The sequence below is a fragment of the Macrotis lagotis genome, chromosome 3, assembly GCF_037893015.1.
Source record: "Macrotis lagotis isolate mMagLag1 chromosome 3, bilby.v1.9.chrom.fasta, whole genome shotgun sequence".
In the NCBI taxonomy this organism is placed as follows: Eukaryota; Metazoa; Chordata; class Mammalia; order Peramelemorphia; family Peramelidae; genus Macrotis; species Macrotis lagotis.
Genome location: NC_133660.1, coordinates 241,479,799 through 241,505,988, shown reverse-complemented (window position 1 = coordinate 241,505,988; position 26,190 = coordinate 241,479,799). Strand labels below are relative to the sequence as shown.

Genomic DNA, 26,190 nt, shown 5'->3' with positions numbered 1-26,190 from the left:
TGACTCTCTATGCAAACAGTAAAGTCTCTTATCTAATTGATTAGACCAAGTTCAGGATGGTCACTCAAGGCAAGTGAGACATGAAACCTAGTTCACCTAGTTCACCGCTTGGGAAGCTCACCCCAGGAAGCCCTTAGAAATCTGTGCATAGTTAATGTAGTACTCATGCTAATAGCTCACATCTCTAAAGTCATTTAAAAGGTTACAAAGCTTTCTCCTCAAAACAACTTTGGGAGGTAGAGGGGGCAAATAAAAATCCCATTTTAAAGATGAGGAAACTGAGGCAAAAGAGTTTCAATGGCCTTCCCATGGTCTAGGAAATGGTGGAGCTAGGATTTGAATCTTGATTTTTTTGGCTTTTGATTTTGTTTTAAGCCCGGTACTGCTTCTATCACAATACTTTATACTATATAGCTGCTGCCCTTGAGATTTAGGGTTAAGAGACAGAATACTACACAAGTCATCAAACTAGACCTCTGATGGTGATAACCAAGTTTTCTGGATTTGAGAAGTCATCCTGCCAGGAATAACCATCATTAGAGCTGAGGCTCTGATTTCCTTAACCTTCACAAGCTGCCATCTCACCACACCCCCTTAACCCAAGGGGAATTGCCCTCCTATTCTTTAGGAAGAACCCAGTGTCCAAAAGAGTAGAACCAAACAGAATGTGATCTTCATAGATTGGGTAAGGTGTGTCCAACAGAGTAGCACCAACAGAGTATGGGATCTTCATAGACTGGGTAAGGTGATGACAAACCACAGCCAAGTTCCCCTGTGGACTGGACAAAGGGGCTGTAAGAATTTTGTTCAGAACTCAATGATTAGGGTTCAGGAAATGATCTGGTTCAAAAGGGAAACTTTTGAACAATAATGAGGACAGGTCAAATGGAGGCATTTGGTTGAATCCATGGAACTGACTGAAATGTTGGGGTCTCTTGCTTTCCTCTGACATTTAAGGTAAGAACCAACTGGATAAACTTGCATTGGAAAAAACTTTTTAAAAACAAAGGAGTTGACAGACACTTGTATTCCCTGCCTATCCAGAGCATAATAAAAAGGTAGTTTGGTACAATGAAAATAAAAAGAAAATTATTGTATTTGACATTAAAAGTTCCAGGTTTTGAATCCTAACTCTGCCTCTCAGTGACTCTGGGCAAGTCACAACCTCCCGGACTCAGGATACAAAGAGTGTGTAGGGGGGAGTGGACTGGTAGATCTTTCTATGATCCTAACCTGGTCAACCCAGGAAGAAAAGATATCAGCCTGCACCATTTCCCTTTGTTATTCTTTTTTTGGTGATTCTTCATTTTTATCAATACTTTTACATCTATTATCTGTGAGGGAGGGTAGGTATAATTACACTCATATTTACAGATGAAGAAACTGAGTCTGAGAGAGATTAGGTAACTTCAAGGTTACAAAGCCAGTAAACAGCAGAGACCAGATTTAAGTTGAGCTCTTTTGGTTTCCAAATCTTTCATTGTCTTTCCAAATCAGAGTGAATCAATTTGCCCCAATCCTCTGCTAACCTTCTTGTATCTCCAGTTGGACTCCAGTTTCATTCAGACATCTTAAAGTGGATATTCAGAAGACATCTTAAACTCAACATGTCCAAACCTGAATTCATTATCCTTCCCACTGTATTACAGTGGAGGCAACACCAACTTCCCAATCCCTCATATTCACAACCTAGAAGTGAACCTGCACTCTTCACTGTCTTTCACACTCAATATTCAAGATGTTGCCAAGGTCTATGGATTTCACCTTTGCAACATCTTTTCTGAATGTGTCCCCTCTTCTCTTTTGACATTGCCACTACCCTGGTATGGGCTCTCATCACCTCACCTCACCCCTTGATTACTGAAATAGCCTGTTGGTGATTCTGTCTGACTCAAATTTCTCCCCACTCAAATCCATTTTCCATTCAGCCACTAAACTGATTTTTTTCTAAAATGCAAGTCTGATCATGTCTACACACTTATTCAATAAAACTGGTGGTTCCCTATTGCCTACAATACAAAGTCAAATAAAAAAATTGTTTGACATTCAAAGCCCTTTATAACTTAGCCCCTTCCTACCTTTCCAGCCTTCCTCCATCTTACTTCCCGTCATGTTTCCCTTCAATCTGGTCTCCTGGCTATTCCACAAACAAGACTCTCCATCTCTCATTTCTGGACATTTTTTCTGGCCATTCCCATGCCTAGAATTCTCTCCCTCTTCTACTCAAGACTACTGTCCTTCCTGGTTTCCTTAAAGTCCCACTTTTGACAGGAAGTCTTCCCCAACTCCTCATAATTCTAGGGTTTTTCCGCTTTTAATTATTTCCTATTTTTCCTGTATATAACTTGCTTCACATATATTTGCTTGTGTATTATTGCTCCCATTAGACTTTAAGCTTCTTGAGGACATGGCTTTTGCCTCTTCTCCATTCCCCTTCCCACTCCAGTACTTAGCATAGTGTTTACTAAATAAATGTTTATTAAATTGAAAATGAATAAATTGTTTTACTAACCTTGATAGGGGTAGAGAAAGGAATACTTGCTTTCTTCTTTGATTAGTCTACTCCCTTCCATGACCAGTCATTCAAGAGCTCCAAGAAATATTAGTGTTCTAGATGATACAGTCCCCCTAGCCAGAATATTTCTCAATAATTCTCAGAAATGTTTGCCTAGATTGGGCACTGATGAGATGTCTGTTTTAGTGGATATACAACTAATACTCCCTCCTGGATCCATTTCTGCACAGCCCCCACCTCACCCATTTTGTGGACAAGTCAGTTCTGTTTACTTCTAGCAAAGTTGTGCTGAAATGAGTCTTGTTCCACAAGGCTCTGCACACGGACAGTTAAATGACAAATACCACTGTTGAGAGCCATGGCATACACCAATCTGGCTTGGCATGCTTTCCAGGAGGATCTTGTGATACCAGGGATCTCCTTCTTTTGGTCTTTCCTTCTCAGAGGATTCATTAACTAAGACATTGCATACAGCATTTCCTATTACTTCCAATCTCCCAAAGACTATACTGAGTCTTATGTGGTTTATGGCTTGCTGTGTCATAACTCAAAACAAGAGAACCATTAGTGGGGGCTTTAAAGTCTATTATATAGAGATGAAATTGCAAAAAAAAAATATTCAGCTGAAAGTCTGCAAAAAGCTAATTTTTTGGTACCATAGATTGTATATCACTTTCAACTTTATTGAATGTGCTTTGCAGTAGATAGTGGATTTGAAGTCAAGAAGCCCTGAATTCTAATCTGACCTCCAATACTTACTGTGTGACCTTGGGCAAGTCACCTACCTTTTGTTCACCTCATCTGTGAAGTGGAGATAATAACAGTACCCAAAGTTGTGAGGGTCAAATGAGACGATATTTGTAAAGTACTTAGTGTAGTTTCTGGCAAACAGAAGGGCTACAGAACTGTTATTTTCTTCCCTTTCCCTTCCCTTTCATGTCTATTATCCTACCTGATTCTTATAATATTTCAGACTTAGTGGTAGAACTGGGACTAATATCCAATTTGTTTTACTCTGAGACGGGAGCTCTTTCCTTTGATCCATACCTTCTAATGAATCCAAGTGGAAACCTGTGGAAAGCAGTCAGGAGCTTTGTGGAAAGATCTGTTCACAACAGATTGAATTCTTAAGGGAGATTCTTCAGACTTCCCTTCTACTATCTTAATTACTTGCTAATTCATCTCATCCTATTCTTTATTTTTTTAGACAATTGGGATTAAGTGACTTGTCCAGGGTCACACAGCTGGTAAAGTGACTGAGCCCAAATTTGAATTCAGGTCCTCCTGACTCCACAACTGGTGATCGATCCACTCTACCACCTAGCTGCCTCATCCCATTCCATTTTAAGACCATTTAAATTGTAAAGTAGTTTCCTCTTACATCATGGATGACTGCCTTTTTAAAAAATAATTGTACCTGTTGAAATGAAGAGTCTAATTTCTTACCTATTCTGACAACCTGTAGGCAGGAATGTGCTGGTAAATGTTTAACAAGCAGTTCACTAAGGAAAAAAGAGTAGACCCTACACCTCTGTAAATTTAATCTGCATTGTTTAACATCTCCTTTATCACTTTCTGAAATCTAGAAAATCTGCAAAAAATAAATTAAGCCCTGATTCATAACATTTGCTGATTTTCAAGTTACACATGCTCACAATGAAAATTTAACAATTAGGTTTTGGGAACTAGTTCAAACTGGATCCAGCATAACTAAGAACATGAAGACATTGAACATTCCCTCACCACTAGAGTAGGATGTAGTTATTATCCCTTAATCTTGAACAATGTACTTTCATTTGTTGCAGAGTAAAGCATACTATTTTCACTTTTAAAAACTTCATTTTTGTTGTTTCTTGCTCTCTCATAGTTTTCCCCCTTAGGTCTAATTCTTCTTTCAGAATCCAACTAATTTGAAATAATATTAAACACGATTGTAGCTGAACAACCTATATGTTGTTCATTGCCATGGAGAGTGGGGAGGGAAGGGAGTGTGATAGAAAAATGTGAAGCTCAAAAACTTGCTAAAGGATGAATATTGAAATCCATCTTTGTATGTAATTAGAAAAAATAAAATAAAAACTTTGTTGGGGAAAAAAAGAGTTCATGTTCTTTTGTTCTTGTGCCACATTGTTGAATCATATTGAGCTTGAAATCCAATATAACACCCAGAACTTTTCACTTGAATTGTTGGCTGGTCATTCCCTCATCCTACAATTATGCAGTTGATTTTTTGAACCCAAGTGAAGGATTTTACATTTAATCCTAATTAAATTTCAAATGCACAGGGAACTGAAGGTTTGCTGCTAATGATCCTTGGAGGAAGCCCAGATGAGACAGAATGGCACAAATCTGACCTTTTGATTCTGAACTGCCTCCTGCTCTTAGCTAATGTTTGCCTCCCCCCCCCCCACCCAAATTCTCCTCTTTCCTTTTACCAGTAATCAGCTATTAGTGAAGATTTCTAAAACTAGTGTTAACTATACTGGACATACACATTATATACCTGTTGAAAGAAATTCATAGCACTTATATCTCTCCTGTGGGTGATAAACAAAGCTAGGGTGGCAATACCAATACAGCTTGGGCATAAATGGCTTTGCTGAGCCTAATACTAAGAAAGTATAAGATCTACCACCAATCAAATAATATCTCCAATGTTGACAATAGAAAAGGATAAGGTATGAGGAAAGAGAGCAGAGTGCCTCGTTGAGAACATTGGCAACATTGCCCAAATATTACCTCAGGGTAATATTTCCTTTGTTAAACACCCAAGCATAGCCCCAAGAGTCCAGGCTACCAGCAAGTGCAGGTGACGCCCTCAGTAGCTTAAGGGAAGGCTGAAGCCCAGAATCAGTTCATGGAGCCATGTTTTTAGGGGAAAAAAATCCCATTTCAAAAGGAAGAGAGGAAACACAGGTTTACAAAGAACCACATTTATTTTCATTTACAGCATCAAATACCATAAATAAAGCTAAACAATATTTAGGGTGTGCAAAATACAGGGTTCTGTGTGAACAGTTAAATACAGAACATGTCTCAAAGTCACCAAAAGTCATAAAATGTGTCACAGGAGGTTTGGGAAGCTAGAAAGGTTGCAGATGAGAAGGACAGAATCTTTGGTTGGCATTCTTTAGAGAGAAGAGGACTCTGCAACGGAAGATAAATGAGAGGAAGGTAGCACCAGCTGACAGTTTGAAAAGGCAGAACCAGGTCACAAGTCCATCTAGGGCCAACATGCATGTCTTCAAAGGACCTTGGAAACAGAGATGTGCTTCCAAGGATGGACAGGCAACACACAAAGCAGGGTTGAAGAAGGCCTGGCTCTCTATTTATTAGGGAATAGTTCAATTCATTTCAAAAAGAGCACATTCACATTGGTTGCTTTGCTGCTACAAATAAATACATTGGCAGGGAAATGGCCTTTTGTAAGGGCCTTGAGGAACTCCCAGGTTTCTTAATCCAACTGTTGTTACATATGGCCTGACTGTGTCAAAAACATTTCCTTGGCCTTTGAGGCCTCTTGCTCTGAACTAAGCTTCCTAGACTATCTTAGTCTTTCTGAGCTATGATCGAAAGCTCCATCCTTCATATGTCCATAAAGGAAGTACACAAAATCCCCAAAGCTCCTTTGTGGTTTAGAAAGATGCTAAGATGGAACTGCAATTATCTTAACCCAGCTTCAAATCACAGAGTACTTCTTTAACAACCGAGCAAAACCTACAGTTTTGGTCATGGATGCCAAAAGTCTTTTAATTCAAGCCAGTTTACAGTTGGAAAAATTGTTTCTACGGTTGTATAGAGGGGTTTGTCAAAAAGCTAGGCCTTTTTGAACAATGGTGGGGATTTCACTCCTGGCCCTGTAGTTAGTACCTTCAAAGAAGGTAGACTGGTTATGATATTAAAACATGGCTAGTTGGCTTGGGAAAGCATGCAAAAAAACATTGACATGCAATGCCAGAGGGGCCGGGGAAGGGAAGCATTCTTCCAAAACCAGCAGCTGGTTTTTGAATCCCACCCTGTATCATGCTTTATGAATTGGCCACACCCCAACAACAATTCACTACAAAGTGAGGCACTCTAGATGTTCCAATCAACACCGTTGGAGGAAGGAAGGAGGGGTAAAGCTGCACTTGAAGCATATTTGGGGTTAATAGTGGGTGCTCACAGTAGGCAAGAAGACCAGTCACCTCTGAGCAGAAAGGTGTCAGCCAAGGATAGGTGGTAACACTGGAATGTTGTAAAGAACTGAAGATAGGAGTGAGACATTGGAAAGAGAAAGAAGAGAGAGAGTTTAGTTAAGGGACAGAGAAAACATAAGAGGTTTAGAAATAATGGAAATCATTAGAAGGGTGAAATTGCCTCCAAGTCAAAACTTACTAATTCTTCAAGATATGAACCTTTCTGATGAATAGAAGCTCCTGGAAGGCAGGTACTATCTCATTTTCTACCTCTGTCTTTCCACTACTATGCAATAATGCTTAGTATACAGAAGGTACTTAATAAATGTTTATTAATTAGATATTAAGCTCTCATCCTGAAGCTCAAATGATAGATAAATATTCCATATTATTGATATCAGCACAAGATAGTTGTAAATGCCAACAAATATCTCCCCCAGTTCCCTCTGGAATCAATTTTTGGGCAATAATTTTTTACTTACTCCCACCCAATAATTATTTGGTAATAATTTTTTACTAATTCTAAAGCACCTCCACCCTCACCCTGAATATGCCTTTCTTATTTCTCCACACCAGGAAGGTTCATTTCTTGGAAGGAGCATACATTACAGGATCTTGCAATTCCCACTACATCTTTATTTCCCATCTCACCATTTGGCTCAGTATGTGACAGCTTAGAAAAGCCCTCTTTTATTGCTGTCAATGAGACTTGTGGGAAAAAAATGCAAATCTTCAGAAATAAGTCATCTATGACACACTTTAACTACAAACCGATTTTCAAGATGGAAGGCAGATAGAAGTCATGAAGAGCAACATACCCACAAGAAATGTGTGTGCATTATCATCTTGAGAATAAATAGTTTTTGAAATCCCTAAGTTGAACAGCTATGTGATTTTGGTAGCTCCCAAAAGTGCAACAAGTGAAGGGTCCACCTTACAACCTTGAAGTCCTTGTGAAAACTGGACAAGGCCACCTCTTCCAATAATCAGAGGTTGCTAATAGTCTCCACTGGGCCCCTGTAGCTAAGATTTGGCCACAGACTCAAAAAGACTGCCAGGCCCCTCATTCTTCCATAGGTCCTTCAAAGTCATTGAAGGAGACCCAAGGAAGTCAATTGAGGCTGTCTAGTCCTAAAACTTTTTAAGTTTTCCAAATAGGGGTTAACGTAAGATAACGAGCTAAAAAAAAATTCAATTGGGCTTAAAGCAGCATCATTAATTCTAGGGAAAATAAGAATGGGAGAGGACTTGGCATCAGAAGTCCATTTTGACTCAACCAACTCATCAATCAGCAGGTTTTTACAGAGAGTTTACCATGGACCAGGTCCTGTATGAAGAGCCATGTCTACACAGGCAAAATGGACCACAGGGGCTGTGTAATTTTCCAAATAGTTTAAGCAATGTTGACAGCCAATTTTAAAAATGTAGTCAAGGCCTCAAGCCTTTTTCTTCCCAAGTGAATTTATGGGCAAGAACCTTAATGAATAATTACTCAACTCCACATCTTATTTTGTCTATAAAGAGAGGGTATTAAGGTTTTTCCAGACCAGAGGACATAATCACTCTTTGCCTAAATAAATATGGTGAGATAATCATCTACTTCAAGTTGGGAGGAAATTTATATGTCATCAAATCCAACTCCCTTCATTTTATAAATAACAAAAATAAGACTGGACTGACTGACTTGTCCTGTAGTTAGTAAATATCAGAGGTAGGATTTGAACTTGGCTCTCTCTCTTGACTCTCTTCATTAGACCATGCTGCCTCTAAATGAAATTTTTCCTTGTACTGAGGACAGATATTACCTGCAGAGAAGCCTACTTCCAGACACTGTTCCATCCATAAGTATATCACAGGATCTGTATTCAGTAACAGAATCTGGGCTGGCATTTATTCTCCAGTGTAAGAATTGGGGCTTGGCTTCTTTGCTCTCTGCCCCCTACCCCTAAAGATTTATGACTAATTCCAACTGAGTCTCTGTCTCAATGGATATGATGCCAGAAGGCTCCTGGACTCCTTGGGCTTAGAACTAGAACCCAACCATCACCTGGCTTTACTAGTGGATGTTTGGGTGCTAATAATTCATCTGCTGCTTTTATGCACTGACATGTTGGGGTTTGGGGAAAGGAAAAAAATCTTATATTTCAAGTCACGAACAAGGAGAAAAGAAATCCTTCTAATTCTGAGAGAATAGTTTACTACTATTGTCCCACTGAACTCTTCTTGGACCACACTATTTTAATTACACGCTGCTTGTCCACATTCTTATTCTTCAGGGATAGAGATTTAGGAACATTTTTTAACTGCTTTATGTGAACAAGTAACTTGGAAGCCACTGGCCAGGAGGTGGCATGCTCATTTATGAGCTGTTGTTTTAAAAATATCACATCATCATCTGCACAAGTGGTAAACCTTAAAATCTACAGCAAAGCTAAAAATCACCCAAGTGACAAATCCCCAGTTCCCTAACATAACACCCTCCCCCCACCCGATCAAACCCACTTTAACCCTAAAAAATACAAAAAAAACCCCACCTTTTTAAAAAGAAAAAGGTTCTGTCTTGTCTATTAAAACTTGAAATGTAAACCCAGAAATATGGCTCATTATCATGATAAAAAGAATACAAGGCTATCAAAACATCCTTCATCTAAATCCTACACATTGGCGCCATGAGGACATCTACATCTGTCATGTTCATTGGACAAGGCTGAGGTGGATGGCTCCCTGCGTGTGTTTCTAACTCGACTGAAAATAGTTTGAAATTCAGAGTACTAGCAAACTGCAAAAATACTGCAATTTTACACTTTGGAATATCACAGGCACTTTGGGAAAAACTGTATTGGGGAGAAAATAGAGCATACAATAATAGAAACTTCATCTGAGTTTGACCCAGAAGGATCGTTGAACCCAATCATGCATACTCTGGAGAGGGGACTCTGACTCTCTGTATATGTCCATCAGAACCTCAAAAAGCACATAGAGGAAAGGTACCCCAAGACTCAGAAGTTCATACATATAGCAGTAGTTATAAGCATTGTCCCTGAAATGGAGGGTGGTCTCACGAAGAAACCCAGGTATCCTGTTACAGAGGCTTCTGGGTATGCCAAGGAGATCCCTTGTCACCCTAGCAGGCCAGCATAACGCTTTCCTAAAGAAGGAAGTCATGATACCTGGCGGGCTGGCTTCTTGGTCGTTGATAGCAGGACCAAGAATTTCAGGGGAAGGATCTGGCCACTTGGCTTCCTGCTGTTTCTCCTTTGCTTCCTCCTTAGAAACAGAATAAAGAGAAGTGTTGATTCCTGAGTCAGAATGAAGGAATACTCAGACAGACAGAGGGTTTTCAGAACCAGTGAAGATGAACCATAGACCAAACCACCTGAGAAGATGAATATGAAAATGACTTGGCAAAAATGACCTTTAGACAATGGGACCATTAAAATATTCATAGGATCATAGATGTAGAGTAGGAAGGCCTTTATTAAGTCATCTGGTTGAATTCCTAATTTAAAAACTGGGGAAACTGAGGTCCAGAAAAATTCAGTAAGTGATATTAAGCTATAGTCTATTAGTGAAGGTCTTTTTTAATTCATAGAACACAACTTTAGTTACTTAGTAAAAGATGCATTTCAATTTAGGAGAGGAAAGAAATCCCAAAATATCCAAGTCTTGGAAATATGTGCTATTCACCTTTCCTGGGCCTGAGCAATTACACTGATTTTCATGTTCTCTACCCCCCCCACCTCTTTCTCTGGGTTCTTTATTTCTTCCTTCTGTCTCTATGGTGAAGGGTAGGCTGTGCATCTTGGCAATATGCTATAGAAAAGGGTGTTAAGGAAATAAGAATGAAAAGCTTTCATAAGAGAACATTAGAATTAGAGCACCCTGTAAGCAGATTGGCACATGCTTTTTTTACTTTATTTTTCCTGGCTTTGGGTTTTTGGGGGAGAGAGGCCTGCATTTTCTTTTGCCACATGGCTAATCTGCAAATGTTTTGTATGACTGCACATCTAAAATCTATATCAAATTACTTGCCTTCTGAAGGACAGGGGGAGGGAAGAAGGGAGAGAATTTGAAAATTAAATTTTTTTTTTAGGTTTTTGCAAGGCAATGGGGTTAAATGACTTGCCTAAGGCCACACAGCTAGGTTATTATTAAGTGTCTGAGGCTGGATTTGAACTCAGATACTCCTGACTCCAGGGCTGGTGCTCTATCCACTGCGCCACCTCCTCTCCAAAAGTCAAAAATTTTTTAAAAGAACATTTAGGAGTAGTTTTACATGTAACTGAAAAAAATGAATATTTTGAAGAGAAGGTATAGGGTAGACTTAGCCATGAACTGAGAGTCCCCCAAAGGTATGGGACAAGCCGTTAGAGTGAATGACATACAGATAAAAGATGACCTCAGGAGGACTTGTCCTCAAGTCTATTCCCAGGGATTTTGCTTATGTAAAATTATCTATTGGGAACATCAGTTTTTATGGTTTCTTAGACAGAAGCAAAATGGAAGCAGCATTTGGGTTCAATCTGGGCTTAAGGGATCTCAAAAAGCTCAGAATATAGAAGATGCCAACCTTGATTCCACACCTTGTCATTTATTTGCTCCTGTTAAAAGCCCCTCCTCTTAGTACTGCTCTTTGGCAAACTGACAAAGGTTTCAAGCCATCCCCCCAAAATGTCTTCTTTCTCCCTATATAAACTTACCTCTTCTTGTCTCTTCAATTCTGCTCGTCTCTTCCTTTGCTTATTATTGGTTTTACAGTGAATGAAATGAGCCTTGCAGTAAAATTTACCTGTAAAGAAATAATCAAAATGGGAAGATGACATTCAACCTACAATTCTTTGATTAAAATATTAACCAGGACAGTGCCAAACTCTGGGAATATTGGACTGGAGATTTCCTTCCAAACTGACCATGGATGAGTTCACAGATTTAGAGTTGGATGGGGCCTCAGAAGCTATCACATACAACCCTCCCATTGTACAGATCAGGAAAGTGAGCCCCAGAGAAATATGTCTTGCCTAGTGTTGCACTGGTAAGTGATGAAATAGAATTTTTTTTGTCTCCAAGTTATCAGGTTTTGCTTAATCTATAACACTATAATACCTTTCATTTAATCTAGTCTGAAAGCATTTAATTATATATTAATTTCCCTCTTGTCTGAAGAAAGAACATGAAAGACATTGCCAAAATTTAGGTGAACTATACTCACAGCATTTCCCTTATCTACAAGAACAATAATTCTAGCCAAAACAGAAATGTGGTTAGTCTGGCATGTCCTGCTCTCGAGGAAGCCATTGTTAACTTTCTGAAGTCACAGTTTCCTTACCTAGGGAGCCACCAACTATCCCCTTCATAAGATGATGGAGAATTTTGCCAAGAATCAAAGTTAAGCTCACTGGTCTTCAGTCTGTAGGCTCTACTCCCTTAACTTTGAAAATCAAGACAATGGGCAGTTAGGTGACACAGTAGATAGAGCACAGGCCTTGGAATCAGGAGAGCCTGAGTTCCAAACTGACCTCAAGACACGTAATAACTGCCCATCTGTATGACCTTGGGCAAGTCGTTTAACCCCATTGCCTTAAATAAATAAAATTAAAAAAAAAGAAAATCAAGACACTTGGCCTATCCAGTTCTTCAGTGCCTCTCCTATGTGCTACAATTCTTCTAAGTTGCTATTGTTCTTTTTCTCTCAATTTATATTGTAATGATTCATTTGTGTAGGAGTTGTCAATTTTAAGGACTTTAAATAAGATTAACATATGTAAAATACTTTGGAAACCTTAAGGCAAAATAAAAATGCTAGTGTTATTCCTACTGCTACTACTATTACTATTGTTGCAGCTACTTGGGCTCTGCAGCTGCTGCTCATCGCTGCTACTGTTGCTACTGTTCTTGCTACTGCTACCTCTGTTGTTGCTGCTGCCATTGCTGCTGCTACTGTTACAAACTCCTTTTATAATGGCAGGCCAGGGGCTGTTTTCATTTTTATCCTTTTTATCCCCAATGCCTAGCAAGTGCTTTCCACATGAATTAAATTGAAATATCGGTGGGGGGGGGGGGGTAGCTAGGTGGTGCTGTGGATAGAGCATGGGCCCTGGAGTCAGGAGTACCCGAGTTCAAATCCAGCCTTAAACACTTAATAATTGCCTAGTTGTGTGGCCTTGGGCAAGACACTTAACTCCATTGCCTTGCAAAAACCTTAAAAAAATTGGAAATATCTGTGTCTTCTTGGACTAACTTAATGCTTGTTCCGTTGAAACTCTCATCCATTTGCCCCTTCCTCTGCCAAGAGAACATTACTGAGCAAAGCTTAAAATTTGAGATTTCCTTTTGAAAAGGATTTGCTTGAATTCAACAAGCATTTTTAAAAGGCCCTTTACTACAGATCAAATACTATGCTAGTCACTAAAGAATACAATATGGAAGAAATCTGTCCTCAAGGAACTTATATTCTTTTTTTTTTTTTTGAATTTTCATTTTGATATTTATTGGCCATTGGTGTAATACAACCATTTATAGTTTTTTTAAAATTAATTTATTTATTTTTAATTTTACAATTTCCCCCTAATCTTGCTTCCCTCCCCCCACCCCCACAGAAGGCAGTCTGTTAGTCTTCACGTTGTTTCCATGGTATACATTAATCTAAGTTGAAGGTGATGAGAGAGAGCGAGAGAGAGATCATAAGGGAACTTACATTCTTTAAGAGATCTGCACTGTGCTAATGAAGATAGCAGTTGATGTGGCATCTCTCCACTGTGCTACTGAGCTGCCCTTACTGTGCTATAGCTAGACTTTAGAGGTAATCTCTTTCCTAGCATGCCCCATTTATTCAATTCTCTATGACTTTGCTTATAACATTCTTCTGCTTATATATAATATCTACTCAATCTGCCCTCCTACCAATATTGACACATCCATCTCTCTACCAATACATGTGCATCTATTTTTTTCATCTGCCCTAAAAGGTAAAAGCTTCCATTCTGATTCACTATTAACTATTAACAGTGAACTGGAGAAGATTGACATGACCCTGAAATTCAAGATCTTTCTAGTTATAAAAATGTAGAGATGTTACTACTAAAAACAGGCTCATGAATGGCATAAAGGTTAGAGTAATCCCCTCTCCCCTCCCTCAACATTTACACAAACTTCAACTTGGCTAGGCCTAAAAACAAAACTAACAAAAAAACCTAGAAGTAAGTACACATAGAGAGCCCACGCAGTTTCTCTGGCATAAGAAGACCAAATCATAACCCTTCTTGGGACTACAGACCTAGAATTTTGGAAGGGACCTTCTATCACGACCATCTAATCTAATTCACTTATTCTGTACAATAAGAACTAAAACCAAGAGAGGTTTAGTGACTTTCTCTGGGTCCCACAGTAATAATTGTATGCAGGTGATCTTGGAACCCGGTTCTTCCTTCTTTTGGAGGGCATAACAAGATTGACCTAGGGAATGAACCTTGGTAACTTCTGAATGAGGAGTCTCTACCACTGCAGGCTACCACATTCTTTGTAACACATAGTTTTAGAGAATGGGTCCCATAAGGTTAAGTGACTTGACCAGGCATTTGTAAAATGATAATGGTCCAAGGCAGGCATAAACAGAGGTTATAGAAATGCTCCATTCAACCTAATGCAGTAATCCCCTGCCCAATAAGCACAATTAAGAGTCCTCAGGGAGCTCCCAGGCTAAGGCCCAGGGCAAGTTCCTTCCAGGAGAAATACCCATAAGAGTGACTTGTCTATGAACTGTAAAGACTTCCCCAATTTAGGAATTTCTTAGGATGTTGCCCTTTATGGTGGTTGCTCCAGGACTTTACCTTCATCTGCATCAAAGGCATAGACAGCCAGGCGAAGTGTGGTAGAGCAGATCTCACATCTGAAGCATTCCCTGTGAAAGAAGTGACCCTCAGCGCTCAGGCGCTCCATCACGTACACACGCCTTTTACAGAAATAGCAGATGTCACTTCCTCCCAGGTTCTGGGGGAATTCTTTTCTCAAAGATCCCTGGGGACATAGGACAAGGAAAGAGAAAAACAGTCAGTCAGAGGAGAAAAGTCCTTGATTGCAACCACCAAGGCCAGTAAAAAAACAGATATCCTGGTATGGAGGTTGTGGTCCATGTACAGAAGAAAGAACCTATTGCTTCAAGCTGATGAAGAACATCCAAGATACCATTTTAGTCTCTTTCATGTCACAGATGAGGAACCCCAAAGAAGGGATTCATCTAAGGTGAGACCAGTAGAGAGCAGTACTGGAACTCAAATATGCTGTCTCTACACACCAAGGCTCAGCCCACTACAGATTCTTTCCTGTCACTGAAGAGGTCAGAAAAAGCAACCAGAAATGAAGAGGCTCAGAAAAAATAGTCCTTTCCCCCCTTCTAGGTCAGATTCTTATGCCATGGTAAAACTTTAGAAATGCCTCTCCCCTCCCCTCTTCTCCTCCCCACCAAATAGAATCTACTCCAAGATTACTGCAATTACTATCTTTTAAAAATTCTTCCCCACCACATGCCCTCCCTTTTTTTTTTTTTTGCCCAGACCTAAGATTTTATCAGTAGGGAACTCCTGGTGTGGAACTATCCTTCTCCAGTGAGATCTGCTGATCATCTTGTGATGGATAATTTTTAAGAATTGTCTGGGGAGATGGCAGCTTCCTCATACTCAGACAGAGCTAGTATATGTCAGAGGTGAGGCTTGAACCCAAGCTTTCTTGTCTTCTGGTCACCCTGCCCTTCTTCCCTCCCCATGACCTCAATAATATGTTGTTGAATATGGAGAGCACAGAGCAATACTGTCCAAGGGAAGACAAGCGAAAAGTGACCAAATGGAAAGTGACATTTTCTATTTTGTGTGTATATTAGTAACTTATAGAAGGCATGTAAAGTCTGCTCAACCCAAGACCCACACACACACAGACACATACACATGAGAGTTTATTACTTGAAATTGCTTGTTATTAAACAACTGAAGGTTGAGTTCACAAAACCCATAGGGGTGGGATGGGGAGAGGAATAAATACACACCAGTTAGCTTAGTAATTGGGAGGGGGAGATGAAAGGAAGAGATGCTAGACTCAAATCAAGTTAGTGGTTTTGATTAGCTTAATACCTGATGATTCCAGCCAGGATTGGCCTCAGTTGGAGAAGTAGATGAATTAGGTGGGAGGGATGCTTGGTCCATTACTGTGCTCTGAATTCAATCAAAATGATCAATTTGGGGGCACATTTACTTTTTCAAGTGTCATGGTAATCAAAGGGGAACAAACAGGACTAAAGGTTGTCTTGCTAGTCTACCCTTCTGAACAGGGTCCTGAGTGCGAGGGGGATGAAGGCCTTTCAGCATCTTTGTTTTAAGGGAAAGGTTACTGGGGGTGGCGGGGGAGGCAGCCTTACCCGCTCTGGAGAAGCAGCCTGGGTCTTGGGTCTGTGATCATTCATATATAGATTGACCAGAACTTCAGCCACTGCCCCTATTCCTCGAGACACTTTCCCTACTGTCATCTACCAGGTGACAGAGGCAGTGATAGAGAAAAAAAGCAAGAGGAAAGTTTACTTTCAAGGAAAGGACAGACTAAGCATGAGGGGGAAAAGAAGCAAACCAGATAGGAAGAGGAAGGCACACAAACACATAAGCAGCAACAGATGAATTTTCACCTCCACCCCCAGAAAGGGATGAGGCGGGGCTTTAAACCAAAAGAAATAATATCCCATGCAGTGGAGCTAGCCTTGTAACAACATTGAACCATCTCAGAAGGCAATCAGAGCTATAGAACTGGAGGGGACCTTAAAGTCAGATGAGGAAACTGAGGCACACATAATTCTTTTCTCTGTAACTTGTTCTAGGTCTATCTCAAAGTTATCTGAAGTCTTCTTAATTCTATGTCCAATTCTCCATCCATGGTACCACCTAGTTGCTCTCAAGGATGGCCCCATAGAGACTAACTACCAAGTTCAACTTCACTTTAGAGGATAAGACCAAAGTCCAGAGAAGGGAAGCAATTTGCCCCAATTTTTCCCAAAGTTCAGTGGAAAGCCAAGAAAATTATAACATTACATCAAGTGTTAGACCCTCAAAAACTGTCTCAAATTCAACTGCAGACATTTGCTAATTGAATGACCTCCACCACTGAGCCTCAGTTTTCCTCATCAGTAAAATAGGGATAAAATTGACACCTGCCTCACAAGTTGCTGGAATATGTATATAAAGCTCTTTGCAAACCTTCAAACGTTCATTAGAGTTCTAGACAGAGTGTCCCCAAAATCTTAGTGCAGTTTCATGTTTATTAAGTTTCAAACTTAAAAGCAACTAAGTAGTTACATACCCAAATAAAAGCAACTATTATAGCTTCTCAGACTAGTTCAACCTATTCCAATATCCTTTCCACTATATCACAGTGCCTTCAATCCTGATTCAATCCCTTGTAGACATGGTCTAACCATATGGCCTCTAGCTAATAACCAATTGGGAGTGGGGGTCTTGAGGTCATTGCATTTGGCAAGTGAGACTTGTTCAGAGTCCTTCCCTAATTCAACAACTGATATTTGTTACAGGAATGCTCCAAGTATTGAATTCATATGCAGTGAATATGGAGACATATCTTGCTCAAAGACTAGACAACACTGTCTAAGTGGTAGATGGAATTTGCTCACCTAGGAGTTTCTTTCACCACAGCAATGAAAATGAAGAGTCTAGTCTCTTGTCCTTTCTCCCTATCCTCTATCCTTTATGCCCTAGCTCTATGCTCCATTCCCTATGCCATCTTTTATCTCTTTGCACATCTCTTCATATAAAAGCTTTATTCAAAGAAACTAGGGGGCATTAAATATAGTCTGTCTTACCAATGGGGAGAATGGGAGTTTCGGAGGAAAAAAACAAAAACCCAGACACTGCACCATTCTCTATGATCAGGGTTGGTCTCAGACACCCACTCCCAGAGCATGCTCCTCCTTGGAAAGTCTTTTTCCTTCCTCCCCTTGGGCACTTCTCTTGTGCTGGCATTCTGCCTCCTTGGGCATCTTGCAAGACAAGACAAGTTTGCCAGTGAGGTGAGAACAACATGCATGGGACACTGCTAAGAAACTTTTCAAAGAAGAACTCTGAAAATTTCCAAACTCTATGTGGGCCAAGAAATGGCATGGGATGTTGGCAGGAACAGACTTGATCGATATCTACATGAAAGCTCTGAAAGATGTGGAAAGAATATTGGCAGGAAAATCAGAAGTCAGGGCTGGAGGGGCCTGGGAATGAGGAGGCAGACCATCACCCCATCCACTTGGTCACTCCTAAGTCACACTCATAGAAAATGACTACACACACATCAGGACACCGAACTTTGGAAATGTTCCAGGTCATGCAAACCCCAAAGTCCCCTAGACCGTTCTCACACTAAAGAGTGATTCTCAGTCTTCTCATTATACCTAATTATCCAAATACAACTGTTTCTATTCCTTAAGAGCCAGGGCAGACCTCAAAGTCTACTGAATTAACATATTCATCTTCTAAGTTCTTTGAAAAAAAATTATCTAGATAATACCAGTAAGATTACCCACAGAATAGCTGTGTCCTCAACCTTATCTCTGACCCCAAGACCAGAGATTGGAACTTCTTGGCATTCATTCTTACATTCCTATAACCATCAACATAGAGGAGATGTGACTGGAATGAGACTTGGGACTGAAAGTGTCCCTCCCACATTAAAAACTGGACTTAAGTAAATCTGACAGGAAAAACAATGATCCCCTATTTTTCTTTATTACAAGGAAGGGTGAATGGGGCAGGGTAAGGGCTCATTCTACTATTCATAGTAAAACAAAACAAAACAACCCTGGGAAAAATCCATCCCAGTGGATAATCAACTAGAGAATAGCTGAACAAATGGTCATGGTTGGCATGTGACTACAATGGAAAATTCTTGCTCTATAAGAAATACTGAGTATGAAGAATTCAGAGAAGCATGAGGAGACTGATATGAGTGGAGAATATGAAACAAGCAAAACCAAGAAAATCACTTGTATGGTGAACACCAAAGGGAGGCTGATGAACAAAGAATGATTGTAATGGCAAACTTCTGCTCAAGAGAAGGGATGAAGAAATAAACGTTCCTCCTTTATTTTGGTGAGTCCATGGGTGAACTGGGGACAGGGAAAGCTGCATAAACTGTTAACAGTCACACAATTGGTTGGTTGTACTTCAGTGTTTTTCCATGTTATGAGCAATTCCAATCACAATTTATGAGCAATAGAATTGAAGAGGGATTAATATCTAGCCAGAAGGAGGCTGGGAGCATGGGGATATGTGTGGGAGGGTGATGTTCTAAAAGCAACAGCAACAAACAGGTCTCTTTTGGGATTGAGTATCTTATCTACAATGTGTTTGGGGACAAGAAGAAGGGTGAAAAACACCTGAGTTTGGGGATAAAGGTCCTGGTATTATGCCAGGAAGCCTAAATTCCATTCAACATGGTATGGATAAAGATGGTTCATGATCACTTCTGCAGAGACTACTTCTATGAACCAGCAGGTTTCCATAAAAACAAGCAGCAACAACAACAACGGCTCATACCATCTTAATCTCCTTTCCTTTCTCTCTCTTTTTAAAAAGAATTTTGGCCTACTACTTTGTTTCCTCCTTATCCTTGGTAAGATCAGGAATGAGGGGGCAGATGACTACTCCATCCACTTGAGCCACACTCATAGAAAATGGGCTACGTATCAAGCCACCAAACTTTAGAAATACTCAAGGTCATGCAAACCCCCAAATCCCCCAGACTATTCTCCTATTAAAGAGTGACCCTCAGTCTTTTCATTATGCCCAATTACCCAAACACAACTGTGTAAGTCTCAAACACAGGTATTCTCAAAGCATAGGTCTGACCATCTCCCACCCTGGCTTGAGAAATTTCAGTGACTATTGCCTCTTTGATCAACTACAAGCTGCTCTGCTCTGGTCTCCCTGCCTCGAGTTTCTGTCCTCCAAACCAGCCTCTTTACAAACTAACAGAATTCCTCAAGCATGAATCTGATCATGTTGCTCCCTCTGCTCAAATAACCACTGTGGCTCCTTTGAAATCAACTTTGTTTGGCATTTAAAGACAATCTAGTTGCAGACTCTCTTTCTAGACTTAATACATATCACTCCCCTTCATGTACTTACTGTCCAAATGGCTGTTTTGCATATGTGGTATTTCATCTCCAGCCTTTGTGCTTTTGTACAGATTCTCCCTGTCCCCCTTTCCAAATCCACATCTTGGAGTCTTGAACTTCTTTCAGAACTCAGCTTATGCACTATCTCCATGAGGAAGCCTTCCCTGATCATTTCTCAATGATTCGTGTTTCCCTTAATCCCTGACATCACCTCATATTTACTTTGTATGGATCTTATATTTGCTTATATGTACATTATTATTTTCTCCAGGAGAATGATGTATAAGCATACATCAGGGGGTTGCCTTTTGATCCTTGTATTCCTAGTCTTGGACACATAATAGAGACTGAAAATCATGTTGCTTGTTTCCCTTTTAAAGTTAGCAAAATGGGAGAGCTGAAGGACAATGAAGTTTTATCAAGGATTTAAGCAAAGAACACAACAAAGTCTTACATGAAAGTCTTGAGGACAAGATGGTAGAACACGAGCTAGATAACAGTAAAAATAAATGGGTTTGGCTTAGACAGCTTAGCCCAGAGAGTTACTTAATGGGCTAATGGCAACCCAGGGAGGGAGGGAGGGAGGGGGAGAGAGAGAGAGAGAGAGAGAGAGAGAGAGAGAGAGAGAGAGAGAGAGAGAGAGAATGGATTCTCTAAATCATGACTGAGTTTTATTCTTGGTAGAAATATTACGTTAATTTATTAACAACTCATCACATATGTACCAAATCTAAAAGCAACACAAAGCTGAGAAGGGCAGATGGCTATCAGGTCAGGAAGGACAGAATAAGAAAATCAAAAAAATTAACCAGCTCAACTGCTGAGCCACATCCAAGAGAAAGCTGAGAAGAGTTTAAACACAGATGGGTTGAAAAATAATCAAAGGAACTGGGTTTTCTTTCTCCCATCAAGAAGATTCTTGGAACCCAGAACATGTATCTACATTTCTCCCGGGTGGGAGAACCACCTAACTGACCTATCAGTGACTCAACTATCATTATAGCAATAGTCATCAGAAGCTTAAGAGGATGGGAAAGATAAGAAAAAATAAGAATAAAAAGGTGAATAAACTTTATTTCTAAGGAAAGATTAAACCTTTTCTAACCTCTTCATGAAGGTTCCTGAGATTGATGACTCATAACTAACCTCTCTTTTTTCTTTCCTTCATCCAGGACTTTGATAAATGTATCTTCCAGGGTAGAAGTACTTACCAAGTTTGTAAACTTTTATAATAATGATGATGATGATGACAGCTAGTTTTTTAGTACTTTAAGGGGGGTTTTAAAGCATTCCCCCCCACAATAACCCTAACTCACTGGAGAGGATAGCCATCCTCTTTAAAAGTCTTTCTCTGTTTATAATTGGACAAACACCTATCTTTAGAGGGCAGCAAATTACTGGTCCATCATATGTCCAGCCCCTACATTTACTGGCAACAGAACCACATTACCCAATGGGTGTAACAGTTTGAGCCTCTTCCAAAGAAGAATACCAGTGGAGGCTGACTTAACCAATGGGTAATTTAATGACTTCATGCAAGGGCTGATTAGAAAATGGTGCCACATTCCATTATAGTCTAGGGCCTCGGGCATAATGGAAATTGAATTATTGCATCAGTGAAACACCAAGAGGGGCCAAGGCCCTGAGCAACAACCTCACAAGCTTCTATTATCTGAAATTCCTGCTTATGGTGAATATCCAAACCCCAGTTCTTTGAAATGATGCTTTCCCAAAGACTATCAGACCTGAGACAGGGCAAGAGATAGTGTCTGGCACACGTTTGGGAAGATTGGAACTTTCCACTCTCAAAGACTTCAAATTAGGAAGTTATGGGTGCTTCTTTGATGACTATGGGATACTGTTTAAAATTTAAGGAACTGAACTATTCTTCTCTCTGGAGAAATAAGGCCAAATAAAGGAGCATTTTCCAAAGGACATTCTCCTAAGCTCAAACAAATCAGGATATATCACATCTTTTTCCTTGGGGCAGAGAAAAGACTTGAGGTATGAGAATTGGAGATTGTTGCTCTTGGAGATTGCCCACAGAGGTCTCAGAGCCAGGACTTGTCCAGTGCTCCCAGAAATCCAAGCACCAAGCAAGCTGTCAATCCAGTTTTAAAACCAACACCAGAGAGAAGCAGTTCCTGATGTCTAATCAGAAAAATTCTCTTCTTATTTAATTTGCCATCCTCTATCATGAAGCCTGAGACCTTCAAGGCAGACAGACCAAGCTGGACAATAACATCACTTAGCTTGAGTCAACCCTAACTTGGGCACTTAATTGTATAGACAACCCCCACCCCAAATGCTGTGTTTGATATCTTAACTGCCATCATGGGAAAAAGACAGTCCCCAGGTCAGTAGACTGGTCCTCATGAAGTGATGGCTAACAAAAGAAGCACATTCACTGGGCAGGTCAAGTGGATGCAGAGGAAGAAGGCTAGGGCCACAAGACTGCCTTAGGATAAAAAATATCAGGGCACCTAAGGACAAAGATCCTGGGCTTTAACAAGGCCACTTTTAACTGACTCTGGAATTGTGTTCCTTAAGAAAAAAGGGATCATAAACCACAGGGACCCCAGAGACTTTCTAATCTAATCCCCATTCTTTTACAGAGGAGGAAACTAAGTCTGGGAAGGTTAAAGGATTTGTCTGACTCTACAACCTGACTCTACTTTGGTTCATGGGCAAGGGCAAAAGCCCAACCTCAGGATTCAGTGTTTGTGAATCAAGTTGGGGGTTCCAAGAAGGAACATATGCTCTTCATTATAGGTTTGGCCAAGGCTGATGACTAGGATGGAGGGTGTTTATTTCTAGAACCTTGGAATCCTGGGTGAAAGGGTCTAGTGTAGTAACACAGACAAGCTGGCTGCCAGAAGTTTACTGAGCACTAGATCCTGGTTCCCATGCAGCATTCTCTCTCATTCTCTCTCTAATTCCTCAGGGTTGAGGCAAGCTCAGGTCATTGAGCAATCAACTCACTCCATAGATTGTTCAGGAGAAGGGATGGAGCATTCAGTGAGGACCTCCAATGGAGACCACTTAGGACTAAATGAGGTCATTTATCATGCTAAATCATCACCTGCTTTAAAGTGTTTATCTAGTTCACACAAACTCAGCTTGGGGCTCTATTTTTTTTTAAGTGGCTTTGCCATCTTTTCCTTTCTTGGGAAGGGGAGGGAGCAGACTGTAGCTATGATTTAATCTGTGGGGAACTCCTGGTCTAGAAACTCATTCTACTAACACAGGGTGACAACTTAATTTGTAACTTGAGAGTTGTCTGAAGAACTGGGAGTTGAACTGACTTGCTCCTGATCGTGTAACTAGTATTAGCAATAACTAACAATTATTAATAATGAACAATAATATAAAAGTTAAAAATAATAACCAACAACATCTTTTTTTTTATCTGGGAGAGAGGGTACTAGAGATATTCATCAAAAGGTGAAAACAGGGGCAGCTGGGTGGTGCAGTGGATAGAGCACTGGCCCTGGAGTCAGGAGTACTTGAGTTCAAATCCAGCCTCAGACACTTAATAATTACCTTAGCTGTGTGAACTTAGGCAAGTCACTTAACCTCATTGTCTTGCAAAAACTAAAAAAAAAGGTTAAAACACTTTAATATTTGCAAAATGCTTCACAAAGATCATCTCATTTGGTCTTCCCAACAAGAAGTTGGGTGTTATTATCTCCCCTTTATAGCCAAGGAAACTGAGACTGGGAGAGTTTAATTGGCTTGCCTGGAGTCAGGCAACTAGTGTCTAAGGTGGGATTCAACCTCAGCTTTTCCTGACTTCAATGCTCTGTCCATCATACCAAACTGGTTCTACATGACAATGGCATAATGCCTTTAGCCATATTCCCTGCACACATATTTGCAGAGTTCAAGAATGAAGGAGGAAACGTTTTAAGCAAATATGGTTTGATGCCTGGCAGGCACCATCAACGTCCACTTGGTCCCTAGAGATACAAAACAGACTGTGTCAGAAAAATATATTTTAACTATGTGTTGATGATCTACCATTCTTAGGAGATTTTCTTTCTTGGCCTGGGTTCCAAGAATTTTCCTTTATAACCTAAGAGGAGGCAAGTGCCATTGGAGTAGAACGATAGAATATGATTACAGGGGACTTAATATAATCCTCTCATTTTACAGATAAGGAAACTGAAGCCTAGAGAAGGGTGATACTGGCCCTGTATCACAGCTAGCAAGCTAGGCTAGTTTCTATCAGGTCTCAGTCTAAGCATCTTCTCTCTGCACCCCAAGACTTCACTCTATCAGCATCACTAGCTTCATAGAACCCTTGTCGGCCATCAAACTGACTGTAAATAAAATCTGATTTCTCTTCAACATAAAATGGAAATATATTCCACAAAAAAACCTTCTGTGCCTCCCCAACACCACCCCAAGCCCTCTTTCAGTAGGGATGCTCCAGAATAGAAGCTAATATCCAATATGGCAACATCAACTCCTATTATGCATACTGGGAACTTAATCACTACCAAACAGTCCATTTTTCCTTTACAATTCCCTTTTGCATTAGCAAAGGCTATCTTTCACCTTCTCTTTCTTGGGTCACTGGGAAATTTGAGTCTGCCCAGTCATTTCTTAGAAGCTGCAATGCTACACATTGCCAGAAGATGTCATCACATGATCTATATCAATGTTAATTCTCACATGTAAACCTGGTTTTGGCCAAAGAAATGGTGCCCTATTCTGACAATAGTATAATTTTCAAATTAGGTAGGTTGAATTTTATTTTGGAATGCTGGATGCCCTTTTAGGCCATGCAACACAAGGGGAGGGGAGGGGAGGGAAAGGGAAAGGATTGGAGGAGACCAGCCATGCAGGGCCATCTTTTCTCACAAGCACTTGCCACCAAGTCAACACAAAATGTTAACACAACAAAGTTGGTGCAGCTAGAGGAACACAAACAGAGGCAAATAAAGAAGGGCTATACCTGGCTTGGGTCTGGCTGAAATAACTTTTGATTGGATTCCTTCTTTGGAGCAGACCTAGGCTTCCCAGTAGCTCCTGGTACAAAGGACTACAGTGAAATAGAGGCAAAATCAGTCTGGGCAGCTCTAAGACTTGGGTAAAGATTACAGTTGAAGGATGAGAGCACCCCCTTGGTCCAGCCATTCAATGGGGAGGGGGCTTTCTGGAGAGTACATTTGTGACTGGGAGAGAAAGGTACAGCTTAGTAACAAAGTGATCCCAGGGTTGAGGTTGGATGAGCTAGGCTCCAAATTCCTTGCTTACCTACTACCATGGGATCTTTCCAGCTCTGAATGTAATGAGTTGATGACTTTTATTCTAAGAAACAGCACGAATGGCCCAGAGGATGTGGACAACATTCCAAGAGGGTATGGATCTACCTTCCTTCCTTCTTTCTCTCCTCCCTTTCTTTAATCTGATCTCTATCATTTCTCTAAGAAAAGTTTCCATCAATACACCTAATATCACACTCATGAGCAAAGGCTTACAGTTCCATGTTGCATTAAGCATGGCCTTACAATGTTAAATAGATTTTAAAAAACCCCTTTAACTACTAAATCTGAAGCTAGTAATGTAAAGATCAACAAAAGTTTAGGCTTTTTTCATTACTTTGAGAAGGACAGAATGGAAAATTTGTTTTTGATTTGGGAGCCCCCCCATATTTTCTGTTGGCACATTTACATGGGTATATATATATATATATTAAAAAAAAAAGCCAGGGGGAAACATGGTCCCAAGATACAACTGGGGCTGGCAGAGGTATCATTCAAGGGATTTTTCAACTTTGAATTCTTAGATTATTTCCTAGACCTACAGCTGATTCTTTTTGTCTCTTTTGTTCACATTCTGACCTTTCTTGGGTGTGTCCTCCTTTTAAAATAAAAGAAGCTCATTCTGAGGAGAAACCTCAGAAGTAACAAAAGGACTTGGACCAGATTAATGGATGCTCTTGGATGAATTTCATGGAGCCAAGAGGTCCCACAATAAAGCCCCTGACAGAGCTGTTTGCTAAGAGTAGCCTGGTGCCAAGCCTATTACCTGGGAAAATCGGCCACACCCAGGCAAGCAGCTTCTGAGCCACCCTTCCTTACCCTCTGGATTTGTTAAATGAATGAACCCCAGGTATCTGTGTATGGAGACAAAGTGACAGCTCCCACCCAGGGGGTGGGCCTGGAGGCAGCCAAGCAGGTGGCAATCCCTCTCCCTCTAACCCTGGCTAAGAAGCCCTTCGACAGTCCTCCTCCAGGGCTTCCCTTTGATCAGAGAGGGAGGTGAAAGAGCAAGCCCTGACCAGGGTACAGCTTTCAGGGTCAAGGATAGAATGGAAGGATGAGCTGGGGAAGGTG

The 26,190-nt window shown here is 40.4% G+C and overlaps 1 protein-coding gene across 1 annotated transcript in view; it reads right to left on the bottom strand.

The window, feature by feature from the left end:
• Nucleotides 1-26,190, bottom strand: part of MICAL2 (microtubule associated monooxygenase, calponin and LIM domain containing 2) — a 285,377-nt gene that overhangs the window by 94,982 nt on the left and 164,205 nt on the right. The window contains exons 21-26 of the mRNA XM_074230325.1: nt 24,807-24,893; nt 16,097-16,204; nt 15,813-15,893; nt 14,520-14,706; nt 11,394-11,482; nt 9,864-9,960 (exon numbers count right to left, since the gene is read on the bottom strand). Coding sequence (XP_074086426.1) covers nt 9,864-9,960; nt 11,394-11,482; nt 14,520-14,706; nt 15,813-15,893; nt 16,097-16,204; nt 24,807-24,893 — 649 coding nt within the window. The remainder of the gene's footprint in view (nt 1-9,863; nt 9,961-11,393; nt 11,483-14,519; nt 14,707-15,812; nt 15,894-16,096; nt 16,205-24,806; nt 24,894-26,190) is intronic.